Source organism: Leptonychotes weddellii, chromosome 2, assembly GCF_054177405.1.
Source record: "Leptonychotes weddellii isolate Sample4059 chromosome 2, ASM5417740v2, whole genome shotgun sequence".
NCBI lineage: Eukaryota > Metazoa > Chordata > Mammalia > Carnivora > Phocidae > Leptonychotes > Leptonychotes weddellii.
In genome coordinates, this window is record NC_138370.1 from 166,484,222 (window position 1) to 166,509,768 (window position 25,547).

A 25,547-nucleotide genomic window follows, 5' to 3' on the forward strand; every position below is an offset into this window, starting at 1 on the left:
CAGAGAGTTGTTGCTATTCCTTTCTTCGATCTCCTGTTGAGTTTGTAGGTGTTCAGAATGGTTTGATCCCTATCCAGCTGAATTCCTGAGAGGAGACGAAATCCAGGTCTCCTACTCCTCCGCCATCTTGCTCCGCCCCCTTTTGGTATATTCTTGACCCTTTTCTTTGTTGGTGTGTGTGTGTGTGTGTGTTTGCGTGTGTTTGTATGATTTTAAAACACCATCTTGCAGGGCACTTGGATGGCTCAGTGGGTTAAGCATCTGCCTTTGGCTTAGGTCATGATCCCAGGATCCTGGGATTGAGCCCCACATCGGGGTCCCTGCTCAGTGCAGAGTCTGCTTGAGGATTCTTTCTCTCTCCTTCTCCCTCTGCCCCTCGCCCCACTCACTTCCTCTCTCTCTAAAATAAATAAATCTTTAAAAAAAATAAAAATAAAACACCATCTTGTATCTTCAATTTTATATCTTTAATTTTAATTTAATCTACTCTAGCTTTTTGAGGGCGGTCACGGACTCTTGTTTTCTCTGATAGCACAAGCCAGAGACAAAAGATGGTCTGGCCCTTGAGCTTGAGCCAGTGTGACTGCTCCATTTCTTGTGTGCAGGTTAACTGAGCAATGTCGACCCATCAGCCCAACTGAGAGTCAAACAGAGCATCTGGCACTTGAGGCCACATGTGGTCAGAACAAAGAAACTCATCCGTGGCTGGGAAAACAATTTGCAAAGGTGACCCGAGTATCATAAATGAATCTTTGGGTTTTGTTAAGGTGTTATTTGGACAAGAATATTTAACTTGAAACATATCATTTGCTGAGGATTACGCAGAAGGTACAATAAATGGGTTGGAAAAAGCTTAAAGAGATTTCTTTCCCCCAAGAGAACAGTGGAGAAAATAAAAATTCATTTAGAATGGGCATTCAGTATATTTATCTTCCATGCTGTGGGATTTACCTTTGAGAGTTGCTTTGTGAACTGGAAAGTGCTATGTAAAAATAACATTAGCACTCATTGTTAAATCACTTGTATGGAGCAAATGGATATGCATGTCTATATAGACGTATGCACAAAGCCTGCTTTCGGAATTTAAATTTATAAAACCGTAATCGAAACAAGTAAACTCTAAGAGCTGCTATTTCTGCTTTTGAGTTCACACAAGTTTATTTATATGCATTGTTGTAGATGTTGATGCCCCAATTTGGCTTACTTGTCTGTTACAATATTTCCTGTGGGCGATACTAAGATTTCTTTGTATTGGTTTTATCCCCAAAAGAAGTATCCCTAACACAGATGCGTATCCATCGACGAGGTTGGCTAACTAAAGGAGCTATCCCTAGTCTTTGCTTTGCAAAAAGCTGTAAGCAAATCATTCAAGATTTGCGAGACAAGGTGGTCCCTTTCCGGGTCCCACATCTTCTGAGCCTGTGTAGCTCCTGGAAGGCAGGTGGGCCCATGTCTGTGTGAGTACTAGCCTGAGCCAGGAAGAGGAGGGGCTCTAAATAAGAACCTTCAGAGGGACGGCCCTTACCTTTCAGCTAAGTCTCGGTATAAATTGGTTTGGGAGACCGTGGGCTTCAATTATTCAGAAGCTTAAGCCTCACAGCCCAGCCATGCGCAGCTAGGCGCCTAGCAATGGCTCTCCAATGGATAATGGTGAGATTTTAATTAGCATCAAGGACTCAGTCTAGAAATCCATCCCAAGCCCATTTGCCTGCAGGAGTCCTACCTTGTTTGGGACCTATACCATCCTGTTTCCACAAAGGAAGGGGCAGCAACCACATTACCTCTGCTCTTCCTAGACATTTCGGCACCCAAATTCAGGTCTTCCTTCTTAAGATCTAGTTAGTCCTCTATTCTGACTCGGTGCCAGGAAGTTGGGGCTCCTCTATGGCGACCACAGACTTTCCACATTCTGGCCTCCCAGGATGCTATGCTTCCGAGGTGGGGAGGCATGGACACCCCCTCAGTCCATGCAAGCTGGAGAATTCTCTGGGCTCTTTTCCCTCTTCCCCACCCCACATGTAGAGAGTCACTGGGCCTGCCATTATTCCTGGTACTTCTTCCCCTCTCTAGCTCTAATTCCAGCTTTTGTGACCCCCCAACCCCACCCCCCCAGCTTGGCCTCCTGCCTCCTGCAGTCCTCTCCCTGCTCCCATCAGGACTCCCCTCTGCCTCCAGGGCAGTGGTCCCTAAACTTATGAAATGGAGAATGTATTAGTCAGGGTTCTCCAGAGAAACAGAACCAACATATATATGAATGATATCCTAGAAGGAATTGGCTTCCATGATTATGGAGCTGAGAAGTCCCCCGATCTCCCATCTGCAAGCTGGAGACACATGAGAGCTGGTGCTGTAATTTCAGTCCTAAGTCCACAGGCCTGAGAAGCAGGAGAAGCAATGGCGTGAATCCCAGTCCAAGGGCAGAAGCCTGATTGCACCTCAAGCAGTCCAAGCACATTCCCCTCCTAACCCCCTGTGTTCTATCCAGTCCTCCGGTGAATTGGCTAGGCCCAACCACGCTGGGGAGGACAATCTGCTTTCCTCAGTCTGCAGATTCAGATGTTAATCTCACTTGGAAACACTCTCACAGACACACCTAGCATCATGTTTAACCAAATATCTGGGACTCCACGGCCTGATCAAGTTGACACATCAAATTAACCGGCACAGAGAGTTTTATTCTCCATACTCCAAAGGCAGAATCTTGAGCTAAAGCTTCCGGCAGGGGACACAGAAACTGAAGTTCCCTGAAGTATGCACACATCTGCTTTCAGAGTCTGATGACTCAGCAAATGAATGTGGAGAATGCAGATCCCTGCACCCCCCACCCCACCCAACCCCACGACACTTCTGGGGTGAGGCCCCATGGGAATCTGCATGATCACCATGCACTGTGCAAAAAGGACTGTCTCGAGTTCTTAACGTGGATGCTGGATCCTTGAGGGTCCCTGCCTGCCTGTCCAGCAGCCTGTCACACTCTCCTCCCCTTTCTGCTAATGCCCTTCCCTGGGAGGGCTCCCCTTGCCTGTCCCCTCCCAGTCCACTCTGTGTCACACCTTCATGCTACTTCCTGTTCCTGGCACTCCCTCTACCTGTGTTTTCTTCCCCTTTCTGACCTCCTGACTGACAACCGCTCATCTCTTTAAACCCAACTCAAGTATCCTCTGCAGTCAGATGCCTTTCTGCTAGGATAAAGAGATAATGTCATTCGTTCAACAAATATTTGCAGAGTCCTTTGCACATGCCAGGCACTGTTCTGGGATCTAGTAGTGGACTTGACAGACAAAAGTCGTATGCAGGGATTAAGGCCCTGACCTTTCCTGACTGTTTGCTGGAAAGCTAGGGGAAGGTTTTGAGCAGTGGAGGGACATGATTTGGCTGACTTTTAGCAGACTATAGGGGGAAAGTGGAAGCCAGGGTTGGGAGGCCACTGTCGTGGTCCAGGTAGGAGATGCTCGTGACTCAGGTTAAGAGGATGATGTGGTGGTGAGAAATGAACACATTTTGGATTAGCTGAGGGAGTGGATGTGGGATGTGAGAGACATATTTGAACCAGGGAATGACTCAACAAATTTTTTAAACTATTTTTTTCTTGTGGCAAAATATAAGTAACATAAAATTTATCATTTTTAAATGTACAGTTCAGTGGCATTTAAGTACGTTCACATTGTGCAACCATCACCACTATCTATCTCTAGAACTTTTTCGTTTTCCTAAACTGAAATTCTATACCCTTTATTTTTATTTTTGATGTAGTATTCAATGATTCATTAGTTGCGTATAACACCCAGTGCTCATGACAACACGTGCCCTCCTTAATAGCCATCGTCCGGCTACTCCATCCTTCCACCCCCCTCCCTTCTGTAACACTGTTTGTTTCCCAGAGTCCAGAGTCTCTCATGGTTTGTTTCCCTCTCGGTATTCTTCCCATCCGATTTTCCCTCCCTTCCCCTGTGGTCCTCCTAGTGAAACCATATGATAATTGTCTTTATCTGCTTGACTTATTTTACTTAAAGTGCATAATCCCCTCCAGTTCCATCCATGTCCAGGCAAATGGTGGGTATTTATCCTTTCTGAGGGCTGAGTAATATTCCATTGTATATATGAACCACATCTTCTTTATCCTTTCATCTGTTGAAGGGCATCTCGGGTCTTTCCACAGTTTGGCTATTGTGGACAGTGTTGCTATGAACATTGGGGTGCATATGCCCCTTCTTTTCACTACATCTGTATCTTTGGGGTAAATACCTAGTACTGCAATTGCTGGGTCATAGGGTAGCTCTATTTTTAACGTCTTGAGGAAACTCCACACTGTTTTCCAAAGTGACTACCAACTTGCATTCCCACCAACAGTGTAGGAGGATTCTCCTTTCTCCGCATCCTTGCCAACATTATTGTTTCCTGTCTTGTTAATTTTTGCCATTCTAACTGGTGTAAGGTGGTATCTCATTGTGGTTTTGATTTGTATTTCCCTGATGGTTTGTGATGTTGAACATTTTTCATGTGTCTGTTAGCCATTTGTATGTCTTCTTTGGAGAAGTGTCTGCTCATGTCTTCTGCCCATTTCTTGACTGGATTATTTGTTTTTTTGGGTGTTGAGTTTGATAAGTTCTTTACAAACCTTGGATACCAGCCCGTTATCTGTAATGTCATTTGCAAATATCTTCTCCCATTCTGTGGGTTGCCTCTTGAAACTCTATACCCTTAAACAATAACTCCTCATTCCTACACCTCCTCTTGGCCCCTGCAACCACCATGCTACTTTTTGTCTCTGTGAATTTGACTACTCTAATTTCCTCATATAAGGAATCATGCAATATTTGACCATTCATGACTGGCTTATTTCACTTAGCGTAATGTCTTCAAGGTTCATCCAAGTTGTGGCATGTGTCAGAATTTCTTTCTTTTTAGGTCTGAATAATATTTCTTTGTACGTATATACTACATTTTGTTTATCCGTTCATCCATTGATGGCCACTTGGGTGTCTCCATATTTTCACTATTGTGACTAATGCTATAAACATGGATACAAATACCTGTTCAAGTGCCTGCTTTCAATTCTTTCGGAATTGAAATTCCAAAAATATAATTGCTAGATCAACTGGTAATTCTATGTTTAATTATTTGGGGAACAATCCTACTGTTTCCCATGGTGGCTGCATCATTTTATATTTCCACAAGCCATGCACAATGGTTCCAATTTCCCTACATCTCATCAACACTTGTGTTCTGGTTTTTTAAGAATAACCATCCTGATGGGTGTGAGGTGGTATCTCATTGTAGTTTGATTTGAATTTCCCTAATGATTAGTGATGTTGTGTTGAATACCTTTCCATGCACTTGTTGGTCAACTCCAAAATTTGACCTAAGCAACTGGAAGAAGGGAGTTGGAGAATATTGCATGAAGGGAGATGGGGAATATTGTGGGAAGACAGGTTTTGAGGGGAAAATCCAGAATTAAATTTGAGATGTATGTTAGATATCCAAGTGGAGATATTGGTAAGCAACAGGACACATGAGTCTAATATTCAGCTGAAGGGTCCAGCCTAGATGTACAAATTTGGGAATCATTAGCAAATAAGCATGCATAAAGTCATGAGGTTGGATAAGATCCCCATGGAATGTTTGTAGAGAAGAGAAACAGTCTGAGGCCTAAGCTCTGGGGAATCTACTTGAAGGATGAGATATAAAGAGGAACTGGCCAGATGAGGAGTGGCCAGTGGTTAGGAGGAGGATGATGTATTCTGGAAGCCAAGTGAAGACTGTTCTGAGGAGGAGGAAGTGATTTCTTATGTCCAGAGCTGCTGAAAAGTTGAAAAGTTGGAGACTAAGAATTGACTATTGTTTTAGCAACATGGAGATCATTAGCGAAATGGTGCCGAGGTGTTTTGGTGGGTTGGTCAGGTTGAAAGCCTGATTGGAGAGGGTTCAAGAGAGTAGAGGATGTGGGGAATTAGTGACAAGAGGGATAAACAAAGCACCTGAGAAGTCTTTATAAAGGGGTGCAGAAAAATGGGGGGCTGGGATTAAGAAGGATTTTTGTTAACGAGAAAAATCACAGCACATTTTTACGTTGATAGGAGTGACCCATTAAGGATGGTGCCAGAAGGAAGGGCAAGAGTGACCCTTGCTTCCGGTGCTTTTCCCTGCGCCCCTGCAGACTGCTAACAAAGCACCTCACATACTCCTAAATTTACTAGTTGGCTCACTTGTCTCTCTCTCTCTTTGTGTATTCCGGCAATAACTCTGTGTTATAAACAGCCCTAAAATCTCCGTGGCCTACAACGACGGTAATTTATTTCATGCTCAGATTGGTTGCTCTTCCGCGGCTCTCTGCTGGGCTTGGCTGAGCCAGGAGAGCGTCAGGCTTTGAACTGGGGTCCGGACTGTTCCACGCGTCTCTCATTCTGGGAACTGTGGCCACCCTGCATCTACACTCCTCTAGTGGTAGAGCGTAGAAGCACAAGAGGGGAAGCCGAAACACAAACACATTTCAAGCCTCTGTTTGCAACAAGTCCACTTAAATTCCATTCGCCAAAGCAAGTTATAAGCCAAGCCCAAAAAGGAAGAAAAAGTAAATGAGGTCCACAGACGGGGGCCAGGACCAGGAAGGGGAAGGAAGGGGGGAAAAAGGTGGACAAATAATACAATCTACCATATCTGATCTAAGCTCCTAAACAGAATGATTTTATTTCTTCCGTTTTTCCAGTGCTCAGCAGCATGCCTGGTAAATTCTGCAAATGTACGAAATGCTGCAAAAAAAAAAAAAAAAAAATCTCGAAAGGAGACCATTACCAGCTTTATTCTAACCACGTAGTTATGGTTCTATTTCTTTTAATTTGGGATCCGGAAAGATTTGTGTTTAAATCCCAGCACCCTCACTTTTTAGCTCAATGACATTTGGCCATAATATCAATAATAGTAAAAATAATAACAAATAGCATTTCTCAAGTGTTTACTGTGTGCTAGGAACACTGCTAGGATTTTTGGTTCATTATGTCATTTTAATGTCCAAGCAAATCTACAAAGGAGGCATTGCTTTCTCTGTGTCATAGATGACATGACTGAGACTCAGAGAGGTTCAATCACATACTTGAGGTCACACAGCTAGAAAGCGGTAGAGCTATGGTAAGAACCCAGCCCAGTAGGTCCAGTAAAGCCTCCTTGGGAGCACCATGCTATATCACCCCTTCATGTGGAGTTAGGCCACCCAGTGTCAGTTTCCTCATCTACAAAAGAGGGCTAAGCATGAGAATGTTCACTTTGTAGAATCATTAGAAGATTAGTTGAAAAGTCCTATATCAATTACCTGGCCCAGTGAAGCTGACACTCTGGGCATTTAATAAATATTCTTTCCTTTCTTTCTTCTTTATTTCATTTCTGACTCCCGCCGCCAGACTTGATGGAAAACATTCCTCAAGGGCGCCTGGGTGGCTCAGTTGGTTAAGCGACTGCCTTCGGCTCAGGTCATGATCCTGGAGTCCCCGGATCGAGTCCCGCATCGGGCTCCCTGCTCGGCAGGGAGTCTGCTTCTCCCTCTGACCCTCCTCCCTCTCATGCTCTCTGTCTCTCATTCTCTCTCTCTCTCAAATAAATAAATAAAAATCTTTAAAAAAAAAAAAAAGGAAAACATTCCTCAAGATCTCATGCACATAATACATCAATTATAACTTTGTTAAAAAATACAGTTCTCAACCTCTGAGACCTCTAAGACCCTCACAGGCCCTCTGCTGAAACCATTAGCAGCGGATTTCTAAAACCCCTGGGAAGACGCTAGGACTGGCTCAGTATTTCTCTTGGCTGCTGAATTATTCATGTCCCCTGATGGATTCTGAAGCTGGCCTCCCTACCGAGGAGGTGGATTTATAAGGGAGGCTCGGGCCAGTCCTTTGATGTTTCAGTTGAGTAGGTGGTGAGTGAAAAAAGCAAGGCACCAGGCCCAGGGGAAGGGTGGGTCTGTGCCAGTTCTGCTCAATAATTATAGACGGAGAGGGCGGGAGGAGTAGATTGTGTGTCCAAAAAAAAGGGGGGGGAGATGTTTCTTTCTGAGAGCAGAGCATGGAAAGAGAGAAGGAAGAAACATTTAATGAGTACCTACTATGTGCCAGACACCTCAGCGATGTAATCCTATCAGATCCTAAAAAAAAAAAAAAAACAACCAGGTCTATTTTATAGGCAAGAAACTGAGGCTCCGAGAAGTTAAAGAACTTGAGCAATTTTAAAAAGGTAAGAGTCAGAAAGTATATATATATATATATATATATATCTCAAACCGAATCAGGTTTGTCAGAGAGTGACAGAAAACCCAAACACGGTCCAGTTGCAATCAGTCCAGGGTTGGCATGGCCTTGCTGGGCATCAGAGATCCCAGCTCCTCTTAGCTCTGTTCTGCCAGCCTTAGCCCCTGGTGTCCACTGTGTGGTCCAAGAGGACTGCTCAGCCGTAGAGGGGGCTCTTCCTGGAAGAAAGGAATGACAGGTCTACTTCTATCCAGCGGGGCAGAACTTTGTCACATGGCTGCTCAGAGCTGGAAGGGAAGCTGAGCAATGTGGCCAATTACCCATGGAAAAATTAGGGCTTCTATTTTGAAGCATGAAGGAGAGAACCAGATACTGGGCCCACCAGCAGTCTCTGCTGCGAGAAAGGTAAGTCTCGGTCCCTTTCACTCCAGAGGACCCAGCCAGCTCCATTGCTCCTATCATATTGCCTTCCTTAAGAGAAATGCCATTGCCACCAAGACCTCTGTCCGGCCTAAAGTGCCCTCTGGACAACCATGATAGGAACAGCTGGGTCTCATCAGGTGCTCACTGATGTGGGAAACAAAGGTAAAAGAAAAATAAAATGTCCTTACTACCCACAGCAGCCCACTGACAAGTCCCTGAGACAGGCAGAGTGACATTCCTCTAGGAACTCAGCTGCCTCGATGTTACTACTTTGCTAAGGGCAAAAGGCAATCTCAGCCCGACCCGCAGGATCCTGTAAGGCTACTTTAACACATAAAAATTCCTTTGGAAACTTCTTTTATCTCTACTCCCCAAGATACATGTTGGCAATCATCCCCCAAGCATATGACCCACCGATTTCCATCTGAAGGGTCTCATGACTAGGGTTTTACTAGGGAGTAATAAATGACCTTCTCCTAACAATTGCTAGCCCCCTCAAGGTCCTGGAAACCTTGCTTCCAAAATTCCTTAGAGACTTTTGCTATCCCTAACCTCTTCCCAACTTGGAAGTATATAATGGGCCACTCCTCATGACCCCAGTGCAGGTCCTTCTGCCCATGGGTCCTGTCCCCGTGCTTTAATAAAACTACCTTTGTGCACCAAAGATGTCTCAAGAATTCTTTCTTGGCCATCGGCCCCAAACTCCAACATCTTTCCTACATCACTTACCGTGAACCAGGCACCATGCAATATGCCTTACAGCAGTATCTCATTTAATCTTTCAGTCACCTCTAAAGCAGGAACTTTATTCTCCCCCTTTACAAATGAGGAAACTGAGACCCAGCAAGACAGCACATGCAAGGTCAGACAGCTAGCAAATATATCTGGATCCACACACCAAATGACAAACAGGATCTGCACTCAGACAGTGGAGACTCCAAGCCTAGTCTTTTCATTGTTATCTTTGTCAGCTTCCTGTCTGTTCCCACTTCAGGGCCTCTCTACCCATCTGCCTTCCCGAATCCTATTCTTTCAGTCTCTCACTGCCCGTTACAAAGTCTTCCTTTTATTTACCAGTAAACACTCCGAGAATCTGAATCAGGCCAGGCATTGTACTAGGTGCTCGGGACTACGTAATATAGAAAGGGCCCTGCAGAGAGTTGCTGAGGTCCCTTACTCTGATAAAGCTCACATGTGACTTCAACATCTAGCACCTAAGTGTCTATAATGGGACAGGAAAGGGCTTTAACAATCAATGGTGCAAAGTGCACTGGGAGAAAAATGAATGGGATAAGTTTCTATTGTTTGTAGGGAGCTAAAGGATACTTTATACAGGAGGAGAAATTCCTTCTACTTTTTTACAGCGGTTCCAAATAAAACATTTACGTTGTATCTTTTCCTTTCTTTTAAATTCTTCTCATCTGCCTTTCTCTAGTGCCCCACCCACTTGCTTTGATCCTGTTTGCCCATCTACCTGCTCTATCCCTCTTCCCTTCACCAGTAGCTTTGGGGAAGAATGGCACCCATCCATCACCTCCCCTTCCCCGCCTTCCATTCTCTCCTCAATTGCACCAGTCTGTTTTTGCCCCAACACTGCACTAAATCCTACCAAATACTCTGGTTTTTTCCCAGTTCATGATTAATAATCCAAGCCTTTTTTTTCTCTGGATGGCAGGTACATTAATTATGCAGTTATTGGTATCTGGTGTTTCTGTGCATTGTCTTATGTGGCTCTCAGGATAGCCCTAGGAGGTTGGTGCTGTTGTTAATGTCATTTTGCTCTTAGGAAACTCAGCTCTGGAGAGATTGAATTACCTGCCCAAGGTCGGCAGCTAGGAGAAAGCAAAGCTGGAACTCCAACCCAGGTTGGCTAGCCCTGGAGCCCAATAAACTATTCCTCCTCCAAAAAGCAAGAGACAACACTGTCGTAAAGGAGAGTAGGAATGGGCCAAGAACTGGAGATGTGGCCTATGAAATGTGGTAGAGAATTGAAATAGCCCCTCTGGGGAAAAGGAGTAGGGAATGAATATGAGACATATTGATTAAAGTATCAGCGTGGAGAACACAGATGAAATTAGGCATCTTTTTTTCATTCTAACAAGGTCTTCTTTAATGTTCCAGATGGCCTCAAATCCATACTGATCAAGTTTCTTTCTTTTTTTAATTTTAACTTTTTATTTGAATTCCAGTTAGTTAACATAACAGTGTTATATTTGTTTCAGGTGTCCAATGTAGTGATTCAGAGGCTGGGAATCTTAAGGACAAGCCGGTAGTATTTAACAAGAGTTGAGGTATTTGGGTTGATCTGCTCTTTTGAATACCAAGGATGTGAGGCTAAAGATGAGATGGGCAGAGGGTTTGAGGATGTCAGTAAGAAGGTAGTTGAGATGATTGGCCATGGGGTCCAGGGTAAAAAGGGCAAGGGGAGGGGGTGTGGAGTTAAGATGAAAACAGACTATTGGACCAGGAGAAGAAAGAGAGGTCAAGCTCAGAGAGCAAACTTGCAAGAGGAAGTGGAGAGGGCAGAAAAAGAAGAGGATGTCTTGAAAGTAGGCGGGATGTCCCCGTGGAGTCACCCCAGGAGTTCACAACCATGAACATTCATATTGCACGGGAAGACAAGTGTGGTGCTTTTGAATGTTCTCAAAATTCTTTAAATTAGCTGTATGACACAAAATGGCATCTCTTTCTCCTTCCACAGGGAGAGGAGACTTCTTCCATCTCTTCACTAGAATTCTGTATTAGCTATGAAGACTTGAGTGGGTTTTTTGTTTTTTTTTTAAAGCCAAGCTCTGGAATTTCATTCATAAGCAAAGAGCAGATCTCAAGTTTACTGGCAGGAATGGAAAAAGAAAAAGAATGTTCACTTCATAACAGTGAAATAAAAAACATATCAGTACTCACCATGGAGAAACAACTCAGTGTCTATCAGTAAGGAGCAGAAAAATAAATTATAGCACATCCATACAATGGCATATGAAGCAGCCAAAAATAAAAATGAGACATCTCTTTATGTACAGAATTATATAACCTCCAAGATCTATTGTTAAGTAAAAAAAAATCATGGTCTAGATGAATGTGTATGTGTATGTGTATTAAAAGAGGGTAAGAAATATACTATGATATGAAATATGATATGAAATATAATATAATATATTTCCTTGTTTGTGCACACACTATCCTTGGAGTAACCTTCTGGGCAAGGATGTTAGGGGAAAGGGAGGTGAGTCTGGCACTTGTTGAAAGCCTAGAGCTCTGTAACCGGATCTCAGCCAAGCAGAACAATTGGAGCAGACCCTTGATGGGGATTATTTGGGGACTTTTAATTGTGAGACACCATGAGTAAATATGCGTAAGCCAAAATGCCCTCAGATATTGTGTGCCCACCCACAGTGTGATACCTTCTCAGCTACCTCTGATCTTGTGTTAATTCAAGGGTGTCCGTGTGGGGAGAGCTTTCACAAGACAGAGAAGACTCACACGAGAAATTTCTGCAAACATTTGGGTTCTTTCTTCATTGAGTGCTTGTGTGGCGTCATGATATCCAGGATCGTCAGCCAAGTTTTCTGTTCTACAGATATAGGTTAATGTCGGAACTCCATTCTCCCAGATCAGCACCAGCACCAGTAGTTGATTTTATCCTTCTGAATCACCTATGCCAAATTTCATGGAATAACCTTTTCAAGGATGTTTTGTTCTTCACCATGAAAACCTCATTTATGTTCAGATTTACTCATGGCAACTCTACTGAAGAGAATCTTTATCAGTTGGGTGTTAGGTGAACAGAAAAGAGTTAACATAGCAGGTCCAAGACAGCTTATGCTTAGAGTGGTCATCTTGCAAAGTAGCCCTCAGTTGGCATCTGGAAACTTGGATCTCCAGAGGCTTCCCACCACCCAAACTGTTAAAAGAGTGACTCACTATGCCTAAACTGTTTATGCAAACGATGTGATTTATGCTGAGCACCTGCTTTCCTCCTGGGGGTCTGCAATTTTGGTATTGCCAATAGAAGTTGCCTACCTGACTAGACTAACCTCCAGTAAAAATCTTGCTAAGCTTTTAAAGAGCTCATTTGGTAAACAATATTTCACAAATGTTGTTACAACTCCTTGATGAGGAAATTAAGCAAGTCCTGTGTGATTGTACTGGGAAAGGACTTCACTGGGGGAGGACCCTTGGAAGCTTGAGCCTACTTTTCTCCAGACCTCTCCCTGTTCGTCTTTTCCCTTTGTCAAGTTTACTTTGTATCCTTTCACTATAATCATAGGATTATGACTATGTGCTGAGTCCCGTGAGTTTTCCTAGGGTAATGGTAGCTGTTGGAACAAATAAATGCCAAGACGTCAGAGGTCCAACACAATAGTTTATTTCTTGTTTATATAAAGATCAGTGGTGGTGCTCCTGGTGGGTGGATGGCCTTCTAGTCAGTCATCGAGGACCCAGGTACCTTCCATCTGGTGTTCTACCTTCTTCTAAAGCCTCTGGGTCCTGTCCATGAAGTTTGTAGATGGGAAAAAGAGTCTGTGGAAAATACATGCCCCTTCTTAACCCTCCTCATCACCTTAACCTCAACGTTGGCCCCAAGATGACATCACTACCTCTACCATTGGCAGTTACTAGGCAACATAGTTCCATGCAGATAAAAGGGGGCTACAAAATGTGGTCTCTTGGCCGTTCTCCTACAGCAACTCTGTGGAAAGAAAGCATAAATCCTGATGACCTGTGACAGGATCATAATAGATCTACTTATTATGAACCTACAGTGCGCTCAACTTCCTCCCTAGTGCTATGAGACAGCACACAGAAGTCATATTGTTCTTGTCCATATGCAAGTTGACATGTAAAAGGGAACAGGTCACCCCAAGGTTGAGTAGGCAAGGCTAACTTTTCCTGGGAAGTCTTCTTTCCTATTAAACCCCTTCGTCTGTGTTTCCATAGTAACTGGTGCTGATCCCTGTCATAGCACTTATCACAAGGTATTGAAACTTTACGGGTATTTGTCTGACTCTCCCATTAAATTATAACATTTTTGAGGTCACAACTTTTAGTTGTCTTATTGACCAGCATGTTCTGCACCCCGCACAGAGCCAGGCACTTCTGAGAAGTGCAGTAAATGCATAAAGGAATAAATGGTTGAATGGGACAATGAGACACAGTGCAGTACTATGCTGCGAGCATGTGCTTTAGAGTTAGTCAAAATTTCTTATCTCTTGTGACCTTGCAAAAGTTACAAACTTCTGTGAACCTCAAATTTTCATTCTTAAAATGGGGAGAAAATTACCAAATTTGCAACATTGCTCTGAGGATTTCCTGAGATTCTGAATGCGTATACAGCACCTAGCCTTGTGCTAGGCACACAATAAACTCTGGAAAAATGGTATTTATTATTAACACAAATGACAGCCAGTGGGATACCAGTTTCAACATTCACTTACTCCAGATCCACTCTTAGATGCAAGCCATGAGAAGCCATAGAAACCAAAGGTGGCCAAATCATGTGCAAGGGTGATGAGAGGGAAGAGTTGTGGGGACAGCAGCTTTATTTCATGGGGGGGGGGGTCTTCCTGGGAGGGAGAAGGGGATTCCTTCCCTTGTTCTTGCCATCAGAGAGTGTTAGATTCACAATTCTCAAGGCAGTGCTTATTCTCCCAAGAATTCACAAGATGCCAAGCCCATCTCATACCTTTACAACTACCTCGTTCAAGACAGAGCTCTGATTCCTCCTTTTAAGAGATTTTTCACTCATCCATTTAAGAAATATTTTTAGAGGGTCGACCTTGAGCCAGGCACTGGGGATGAATAGGAAGGAACGAAGAAGACCAAGCTCTTCTCTCACGGAGCCTGCATTTTAGGGAGGGAGACAGACAACCCGCCAATAGCTAGGTCACATATAGACAGTGAAAAATAGATTTTCAGCAGCGTTGTGGATATATGCTTCCTCTTTCTCAAGTTGTGCAGTCTCGAGGCAAACTGCTATTAAATGTATCACAGGTGTCAGCCCTAGTGTTGCCATTTGACCTTCTTCAACACACACACACACACACACACACACACACCTCACAAAGGTTAAGGATCTGTAAGTGTGAAACTGTGTGGTGGGGACTTTTCAGAAGCATGTTTTTTATCTTCAATGCCCCAGGGAGCTGATGGGGAGTGTTTGGCCCCTGACTCTCACTCATCTCCACCAGCCCAGCTCCTCTTCAGTCATTTTCAATGAGTTCAACATCCCCTGTGGGGCCCACCCAGCCCCTTGATTTCTCAGTCTCTTGACCCCTTCGCGTCCAGTGACCTTACCCTCTACTCCACCTTCACCACACCCTTGACCTTGTCACCACCAAAAACCTACCTCTGCCCCCTCCTTCCAGCTTGCCAGCTCCTGAAAACACGTTGTCCTTCTCTCCCTCTGCCACACTTACCACATAAATCCCCAGCCCGAGATGACCACCCCCTATCAGCACACTGTCCGTAAACAGCCTTCCCTCCATCCTCACTGACAGCGTAGAAGGTGAGTTCCCTCAGTCTCCTGTTCTAAGTTCTTTACGCCTCTGCCCAGCTCTTCCTTCCCTCCTGCACCTGTGGAGGGACGTGTGCGGATATACTCTGGACCCTCGTCAAGCAAACAGCAGTAACAATAAAGCTATCCTGATTCCATATCCCCTTCACCTCTAGTCAGGCTTCCTCCTCTGAGCTCCAGAAATTTCTGAGCTACAGAAATATCTCTGTTTGCTTTGATGCCCCAGGAGGCAATAAAGTTTAATTTGTCCAAAACAGAATTCTTGATTTTCTTCCCCATGACTGTCCTACCTATAGTTTCTCCCTTTCAGTAAACATCTACCTGTTGCTCAGGCGGGTCCCTGGGCCCCACCACACTTCCGCCTTCCTGCATTCTCTGCGGTAACAAAGTGTCCCTATCTTGTTCCTGAAATTATGGAGAAACAGTCTTACACCATGGATACATTTCTAGGTTGTGGAGTGTTGTATTTTATCAGATGCTTTTCCTGTGTCTGTTGATACAACCGTGTGCTTTTGTCTTTTATTCTGTTCATATGGTATATTCCATGAACTGATTTTTAGATGTTAAATCAACTTTACATTCCTGGGATAAATCCCACCTGGTCATGGTATATAATCCTTTTTATATGTTGCTGAATTCTATTTTCTGATGTTTTGTTGGGTTTTTTTGAGGGGGCTGTTTTGTGTCCCAAAGTGGTCTTTTTTTCCCACAAATTGGAGTTTTGGGGGCGCCTGGGTGGCTCAGATGGTTAAGCTCTGCCTTCAGCTCAGGTCATGATCTCCGGGTCCTGGAATCGAGCCCCACATTGGGCTCCCCACTCAGCAGGGAGTCTGCTTCTCCCTCTCCCTCTGCCTCTCCCCCTGCTCGTGCTCTCTCTCCGTATCTCTCTGTCTCAAATGAATAAATAAAACCTTAAAAAAAAAAATTGGAGCTTTAAGCCCTTTGCTGGATTCCCACGGCCCTCCAGAGGTCCGCTAGGGATCTCCGCCACAGATCCCCTCTGTGACCTTTATGTGTCCTCACTCCCTCACTTGGCTTCCACCACAACCCTGTCCCAATTCCCTGCTTCCTTGCGGGCTTCTCCTGGGTTCAGTTTCCAATAAATCACTCCCACACCCATCCTCTCCTCAGGTGCTGCTGGTGGGGGTCCGCCTCCGTCACTGCCACGGAGGAGGAGCATCTCCGGTCACGTGGCCCCTCACAGACGCTCGCGCTCCTCACGCTCACTGGGCTCTGTGGGTTCTCCTGCAGGTGATTTACGCCCTCAACACCCGCCAGGACGAAGCGGAGGCCAGCATGGAGGCGCTGCGCGAGGCCCACCAGGAGGAACTCCAGAAAGCCGTGGCAGAGACCGAGGCCAGGCTCCTGCAGGAACAGGGGCCCGCGGAGGAGGAGGCCCTGCTCCAGCGCATCCAGGCCCTGGAAAGCGCGCTGGAGCTGCAGACGAGGCTGACGCAGGAGGCCCTGGCGCAGTCGGCCACGTGCAGGCTGGAGACCAAAGAGAGAGAGCTGCGGGTGGAGGCCGAGCACGCCGAGCGGGTCCTCAGCCTCTCCAAGGAGATGCTGGAGCTCAAGGCTGACTACGAGAAGAGGCTCCGGCACCTGACAAGCCACGAGGCGCCCCAGCGGGGCCGGCTTTCCCAGGAGGGCCCGGACCCTCAGGGAGAGCCAGGCCACGGCCAGGAGATCCGGGAGGTCCTGCTGGAGGTGGAGCGGCTGCGCGTGGAAAACCAGCAGCTGAGCAAGGACTACGCCCGCAAGGCCGAGGAGCTGCAGGCCACGTATGAGCGGGACACCGAGGCCATCCGGCAGGCCATGCAGCAGTCCGTGAGCGAGGCCCTGTGGCAGTGGCAGGAGAAGGAGACGGACCTCCGCAAGAACTTCCAGGTCCAGGAGTCGGCCCTGCAGGCCCAGGTCAGGAAGCTGGAAGGGGATCTGGAGCACAGAGGCCGCAAGATAAGTGACCTGAAGAAGTATGCCCAGAAGCTGAAGGAGAGGACGCAGGTAAAGTGGGGCGTCTTGATAGCTTTCCAAGGGGATCATAAACACCGTCCCTAATTTTAACGCTTACTATGTGTCGGGCACTGTGCAAGGCACTTGACTTCTACCCACGTGACTCCTCTTATTTCCCTTGAGTTCAACTGCATTCTGTCAGCAAATGTTTATGGAATTCCTACTGTGTGCCAGACCCAGGGCTACGGGTGGGAGACACATGGCCAGCTGGACTGGGTCCCGGACCTCAGAGAGCTTAGACACCTACAGTTTACAGAGAAGATAATTTCTGTCTAGAAATGGAGAGGCTTAAGGACTAACCTCGCTAGGCACACAGCTAATAAGTTTCTTACGTCAGGCCAGCCTCATTCTAAAGCCCTGCTCATTCCCCAACAACCTGCCTGTCCTAACATCCTGGGGACTTGGCTCTCGCAGAGAGCCAGACCACTCACAAGACTGACCACTGACAAACCCCGCATGCTCACAGAGCCCCGGCTCTGGAAGTTGCAGCAGCTAATATCCTTAGTAATCCTTGAGTACTTTTTCTGCCCACTTTATCTCATTTAATCCTCACTACCGAAAGTTTAAATAACGTGCCCAGAGGCACGCAGCCCATCAGGGTGAGTAGGGGTTGGATGGACGGGAGCCCCTGAATTCCAGACACAAGAGCGGCTGCTATGCACTGACCCACCTTTCAGCTCTGACACCACTTCTGTGCACATTGTGCGACTCCACAGCGAACTGTCCCCAGAGCAATGAGACCCTTTCTGTCTGCTTAGGACCTGGATGTGCAGCTCAAGGAGGCTCGGCAGGAGAATTCAGAGCTGAAAAGCACTGCAAAAAAACTTGGAGAGAAGCTGGCTATTGCCAAAGACAGACTGATGCTGCCGGAGCGTCCCGTGATGCAGAAAAGCGGTGAGAGGCGCTGCAATAGTTTGTTTGCTTGTTTTTACAGAAAGAATGGCAGCTGCCAGGTTGGCTGGTGCTGCTTGCAGCCCTGAGACTGTTGAGGGAGCCGAGCGAGGGGCGGGCTGTTCCATCTGACCCCTGGTGGGAGAGCTCAGTCCAGGCAGGGCATGGGTGAGCTGCCACCCGGAGCTGCCACAGTGCAGAGAGCTAAAGGCATGGTGCAGCGGAACCCCTTGCCCCCCAGGAACTTCTTCACCAGGCTCACTGCACGCCTGAACTGCTCAGCACTGGCTTCTCCTCCACGCTTAAACAACACTTCACGTTTCCCCCATCATTTCACACAGTGACGCTACCGGGTCTTCCCAGTAGTTCTGTGAGTGGGGATTGTCAGTGTCTCCTGTGGTCCAGATGAAGAAATGAGGCTGAGGAAGGATAAGTGGCTAGCTCAAGGCCACGGGTCAGTGATAGAACAGGTGTGTGTATCTCAGCATATCTGACTCCAGAGTGCCTTCCTCTGAAGGAGGAGACTCCTTCATCAGAAAGTTCTTGAATACCTACGGTGTGATCAGCTTGATACTAGGAGATATAACAAAGGCACAAAACGTGGACTCTGCCCCCAGGGACCTTATGGGACAGTGACTTGACAGCCCGGAGCACGCTTTGGCGTCATGCAGTGGCCCAGGCACCAGGGGAATGAAGCGTCCTGGAAAGAAGTCACCATGGGCCGGAAAGGTGTGGAGGAGGAGAGGTTTGAGTTGGAACCAGAAGTGTGTGGAGGATTTCGTGCAGTGTTTTCAAAAGTGGGGCAGGGATACCTCCTGACAATATGGGAAAGAAAACAATGAGCATCTCTAGTTATATTTATTTTTTGTCTTATCTTTTACATTTAAATCTTTTGAATGCATATATATCCAGGAACGTGCTCAATGGTTTTTTTGACGTACAGAAAGCATGATCAAAACATTTTGACGATGACTAGTTTAAGAAGCTAGAACAGGGCAACCGTTTGAACTCAAGATGCTGCTTGAGCAAAGACAACAGTCACCACTTTGACCATGCTTGAGGACTAGAAGGCCACAGAGCAGGAAGTCCACCAGGCAGTGGGGGGCAGAATAGTCAAATAGCAGAATAGGTACCTGACTGCAGAATACCTTGAACACAAGGTCAAGGTCAAGGGCATTTTAAATGATGTTGAAACTTATGCTTGCAGATAACATGAAGACGGAGCTAGTTTCAGAGAATGAAGTCCTAGGGAAGGAGAATGACCTGGAAGGCCGCAGTCTCCATCCTCAGCAGGACCCAAATTTTCCCAAGGAGTGTCCGTACACCAAAGGAGGCCCAGAGGCACAGGTAAGGTTTGACCCAGCCCTGGGAATGGAGAAGTCACAGGAGGTTTTGCTGGAATGAGCTTCGGGTAGAGGCCAATCCCCAACTATGACAGAGCTACTTGGTTGCAGCAGGTCCCATGGTTTGAGGGGTGGATGTGTGGGTGTGAAGTTCCAGCTAACTTCCTGCCATTTGAAATTAGGAGACTGAGAATATAGCAGAATTCTCCCAACTTCTGTCGTTGGCTCCTGGGAAACTGGAAACTTGCATAGGACTCCCACTATCTGTTCCCCAATCAAAACAAACAAAGCATTCTTTAGACACCACTAGAGTGGGCTGGAATATCGATCCTGTGACCACAGGTACAGGATTCCAAGGAGACTTTTGCTGATGGTGGATAAAGTGAAAGCTCTTATGAATATCAGATCCATAGTCTTATGAACTTTATGGCCCCTTGCACTATGTGCGGTAAAATCAGTGTGTAAATGTTGTAAATGTTGTACCAAAGAGAAACAGTGATTCCCTGCTCCTCACCCCACGCTGGCAGGTTTATAAGGCCCTTTCTCTTGTTTTTAGACCAAGAAAGAGGCAAGTATTGAGACGGAATATATGAAGCAACAATATGAAGAAGACCTTCGTAAAATCAAACATCAGACAGAAGAGGAGAAGAAACATCTCAAAGACCAGCTAGTGAAGCGACTGGAAGACTTAGTGAAGAAGCACACCCTAGAAATCAAGTCTGTTCGCTCATCGGTGGAGGCAGAGAGGAGGAAGCTGCAGAAGGTGGGATCTCCTCCCATAGACTCTGTTCAGATTCATTCTCCTCTCCTCTACCTCCCTCCTTTTCTCTTGTATTTCTTCGTCCCTTCCTCAGACACTTACTGAGCTCCTGCTGTGTACACATCTCCGTTATTTGTCTGACCAAGGAAGTTGAGGGTGTTTTGAAGGAGACAGGGACACCCCTAAGGCTGTGAGCAGGTAGGGCCTAGAGTCATTGACATGAGGTAGAATTGTATCCTCTGAGCATTTAACTGAGGGACATTCAAGTCTCCTCAGCAAAAACAGAGAGAAATAACATGAAGCACGCCCTCAGGCCCTAGCCGACTGCCTGTATCCACATCCCAGCGCTGCCACCCTCCAGCTCTGTGAGTCCAGTGGGTTACTGAGTGCCGGCCCCTCAGAGGAAAAACTTGCATGCCTGAGGTTCCGAATTTATAAAGCAGATGATGATAATAGCACCTCCTAGAGTAGCTGTGAGGATTAAATGAGGTAGTCTGTGTGGAAAACACAAAGCATAGTACATGCCTGGGGGCCTAACAGGCAGATGCAGGTCATTAATCAGTGGCTTGCCAATGTGAGAGAAGATTCTCAGCCTCTGGGTACTGTTCCAACTTCCCACCAAAGGGGGCAGCTTTCTGCTGAGAAGGAATGCAAAGCCTCATCTCTTCATGTCTGTTGGGAAAAGCAAATAACATTTGTGATGTTTTAGGGAAAGAATGAAGTGTAAATCAATAATATTGTGAACATAGCCTCCTTATCCTGCGAGAGCCTGCGTTATCAGCTTTGATTCTGCTGAAAGACGATCATATAGCCCTGAGGAATGCAGTGTTCTGCGGTGGTGAGGAGTAGTAGGTACTTGATAAATATATGTGTTGGGTAAATAAACGAACTCACAAAAAACCCAGACTGGTCATGGTCTACAGAGTCGTGACATGTCCACTAGCAGTATGACTTAACCTCTTTGAAACATGATTTCTAAAATAAGGATAAATACTTTGAGGGCTTGTTCTGTGGATTCCTTATGGTATTATATAAAAACTCTTAGTTCAGGGTTGCCTGGGTGGCTCAGTCGTTAAGCGTCTACCTTCGGCTCAGGTCATGATCCCAGAGTCCTGGGATCGAGCCCCGCAACGGGCTCCCTGCTTGGCGGGAAGCCTGCTTCTCCCTCCCCCACTCCCCCTGCTTGTGTTCCCTCTCTCGCTATGTCTCTATCTGTCAAATAAATAAATAAAATCTTTAAAAAAAAACAAAGCAAAACTCTTAGTTCAGTGTACAACAGGCAGTAAAAGTTCGATGAACAATGGCTATGATTAGGTACCATGTGCACTGGGTGACCTCATGTGTGTTAATATTGGTCAGTGCCTACGATATTTTTTTATTATTTTTCATATTTTGGGTGTGCTCACTATACTTTGTAAAGCACTTTATTCCTAGGAGCACATTGAATCTTCCCAAAAGGATTACAAAACGCATATTCATATTTTATTTTATTTTAAAAAAATTTTTTAAATATTTTATTTATTTGAGAGAGATCATGCGCACAAGGTAGGGGGAGGGGCGGGGGGGAGGGAGAAGCAGGCTCCCTGCTGAACGAGGAGCCCGATGAGGGGCTCGATCCCAGGACTCTGGGATCCTGACCGGAGCCAAAGGAGGCAGCCGCTCAACCGACTGAGCCGCCAGCTGCCCCAACGGGTGTTCATATTTTAGAGGTAAGAAAACGGAGGCTCAAAGATGTTATATATCAACTCAGTGAGTGCTGGAGCCAGTATTAAAACCTGACAGCCTGAGTCCAGAGCCCATGGTTTCCCCCCGCTGCGCTGGGCAGGAGGCAGCTGTGTGGAAAGCATTTTCCTCTCATGAGCTGCGAGGGGTCACACAAATCCAATGCTCAGACAAATAGCTGAACACTCTATCCAGAGCCACAGGCAGCGGGAGGAACAATGGCTCTCCCAGAACGACAGGTTGCCTTGGTAACCTGCTAGCCAAGCCTGACTCTGACTGTAGAAGTCCCATTTCGGCTTTAATCAGGGGGCATGAGTCCATTTGGGAAATGAATCGTGTAGAAATAAATTATGTTTCCCTCCTGGTTTGGGGTGGGGCTTTGCTTCCCCCCCTTTTTTTGAGGGCCTTTTAGACCATTTACATTGAATGTAGTTATCACTAAGTCTCCCATCTTGCTGTTTTTCTCTTTATCACATCTGTTCTCTTTTCTTTTTACTTCTTTTTCTGTTTAGTTTTGATTCATTGAATTTACTTCTTATACTCCCTTTTTTATCTTCACTAATGACTTATTTTGCTTTTTTCCTTTTTTTTTTTCATCCGGGAGGGGTGTTCTCGTGGTTGCTCTAGGATTTACAACATGTGCCTTTAATTTATCACCGCCACCAAATACTATTTACTTCATGCATGTATATATGACTTCACCGTACAAACCCTGCAACAGTACATTTCCATTTATCCCTTCCTGACCTTTGTATGGTTGTTGTCATATGTTTTACTTTACGCATTTTACAAACTCAACAGTGTATTGCTTTTATATTTCCTTAAAAAGCCAATTATTTTTTTAGGGGAAAGTTTTAAATGAGAAAAAATATTTCTTATAAAATTTATATTTTTAGATTATAATCTTATAGTTATCCTTTCCCATTTCCCATTTCTACAGTCTTTGTTGCTCTGGCCTGAAGAACTCCCTTTCACATTTCTTGTGGTGTAAGTCCACTCACAGCAAATTATCTCTGTTATATATCTGAAAATGTCTTTATTTTGCCTTTATTTTTGCTAGATATAGAATACTAAGTTTAGAGGTTTTTGGGTTTTTTTTCAAAACATTAAAGATGTCATTCAGCATTTTTTGGTTTGCATTTTCTTCTAATGAAAGCTTGGCATCTCCTCCTAGTCCCCCTGTGTATAATAAGTCTTTTGTTTTCTGACTGCTTTTGAGAGGTTCTCTTTGTCACTGGTTTCCACACCTTGATTATGGTATGCCATGTATGATTTTTTGTATGTATGTTCTTCTGCTTGGGGTTCATTGAATGTCCTGGATCTGTGGGTTTATAGTTTTTTCCAGTTTGGAAATTTTAAGGCCATCTTCTTTTCCGACTTCCCCTCCTTCTGATATTGTCCTACAAGTCACTGAAGCTCTGGTCATTTATTTTTGGTCTCCTTGTCTCTCTGTGCTTGGAAAGTTTGGAAAGTTTCTGTTGCTCTATCTTCAAGTTCATTTATCTTTTTTCTTTTTTTAAAGCCTATTGGGTTTATTTTTTCATTTCTGCATTCCATTTGATCTTCCTTTACAGTCTCCCTTTTTCTCCTCATTCTATTTGTTTTCCTTTAATTCTTGGGCATGTTTATAATTGCTCTTTTAGCATTGTCATCTGACATTTGGGTTTTCTTTTCCCTATGGTGGAGTTTTCTCCTGGTTATGAGTCCCATTTTCCTGCTTCTTTGGATATTCAGTAATGTTTTATTGGCTGCTGGACATTAAGAGTGTTAACTTATTGAAAGACTGCATTTTGTTATCACCCTTTCTTGAGTGCTGAATTTTGTTTTGGCAAGCAGTTAAATTACTTGTGAATCAGCTTCATCTTTGCCAGACTTATTCTTTTTATTGTTAAGAGGTACCATTTTCCAGACTTTTTAGAACTTTGTTAGGATGACTTTAGTGTAGTGTTTGCTCTGGTGCCATTTTAGCTTTACTACTGAAGTGTGACCCTTCATGGGGTCTAATGCCACATGTATTGATTAGTATTGGTGTTATTATGACTGCTGATGGTGACTCTGAGTGACATTTTTGACTTTGTACTCATTGACTCTTGCTGTTGCACCACAAACTTTATTATAAATACATTCCGATACCAAAAGATTGAGATTATTCCCTGCATATTCTCAGACCATAATGCTTTAAAACTGGAACTCAATCACAAGAAAAAATTTGGAAGAAATTCAAACACTTGGAAGCTAAAGACCACTCTGCTCAAGAATGCTTGGGTCAACGAAGAAATCAAAGAAGAACTTAAACAATTCATGGAAACCAGTGAGAACAAAAACACATCAGTCCAAAACCTATGGGATACTGCATTCCCCCCACCAAGGGGGAAATACATAGCCATCCAAGCCTCACTCAAAAAAGTAGAAAAAACTCGAATTCACCAAATAACTTTACACCTTAAAGAACTAGAGAAAAAGCAACAAACGATGCCTAAGCCACACATTAGAAGAGAGATAATTAAGATTAGAGCAGAGATCAATGAATTAGAAACCAGAAACACAGTAGATCAGATCAATGAAACTAGAAGTTGGTTCTTTGAAAGAATTAATAAGATCGATAAACCACTGGCCAGACTTATCCAAAAGAAAAGACAAAGGACCCAAATTAATAAAATCATGAATGAAAAGGGAGAGATCATGACTAACACCAAGGAAATAGAAACAATTATTAGAAATTATTATCAACAACTATTACCAATAAATTAAGCAACCTGGAAGAAATGGATGCCTTCCAGGAAACTTATAAACTGCCAAGACTGAAACAGGAAGAAATTGACAACCTGAATAAGCCAATAATCAGTAACGAGATTGAAGCAGTGATAAAAACCTCTCAAAAAACAAGAAGAGTACAGGGCCTGATGGATTCCCTGGGGAATTCTACCAAATATTCAAAGAAGAAATAATACTTACTCTCCTGAAGCTGTTTCAAAAAAGAGAAATAGAAGGAAAGCTTCCAGACTCAGTCTATGAGGCCAGCATTACCTTAATCCCCAAACCAGGCAAACCCATCAAAAAGGAGAATTTCAGACTGATGTCCCTAATGAATAGGGTTTCCAAAATCCTCAACAAAATCCTAGCTAATAGGTCCAACAATACATTAAAAGGATTATCCACCATGACCAAGTGGGATTTATCCCCATGATGCAAGGGTGGTTCAACATTTGCAAATCAATTAATGTGATAGAACACATTAATAAGAGGAGAGAGAAGAGCCATATGGTCCTCTCAATTGATGCAGAAAAAGCATTTGACAAAACACAGCATCCTTTCCTGATTAAAACTCCTCAGAGTATAGGGATAGAGGGAACATTCCTCAAGTTCATAAAATCTATCTATGAAAAACCCACAGCGAATATCATCCTCAATGGGGAAAAGCTGAGAGCATTTCCGTGAAGATCAGGAACACGACAAGGATGCCCACTCTCACTACTATTGTTCAACATAGTACTAGAAGTCCTAGCAACCACAATCAGACAACAAAAAGAAATTAAATTTTTTCAAATTGGCAAAGAAGAAGTCAAACTCTCTCTCTTCGCAGAAGACATGATACTTTACGTGGAAAATCCAAAAGACTCCACCCCCAAATTACTAGAACTCAT

General features: G+C 44.7%; 1 protein-coding gene across 1 annotated transcript in view; it reads left to right on the forward strand.

The window, feature by feature from the left end:
• The window catches only part of FAM184B (family with sequence similarity 184 member B), a 124,785-nt gene that overhangs the window by 52,063 nt on the left and 47,175 nt on the right, over positions 1-25,547 (forward strand). The window contains exons 2-5 of the mRNA XM_081813173.1: positions 16,426-17,178; positions 17,946-18,081; positions 19,286-19,425; positions 19,978-20,184. Coding sequence (XP_081669299.1) covers positions 16,426-17,178; positions 17,946-18,081; positions 19,286-19,425; positions 19,978-20,184 — 1,236 coding nt within the window. The remainder of the gene's footprint in view (positions 1-16,425; positions 17,179-17,945; positions 18,082-19,285; positions 19,426-19,977; positions 20,185-25,547) is intronic.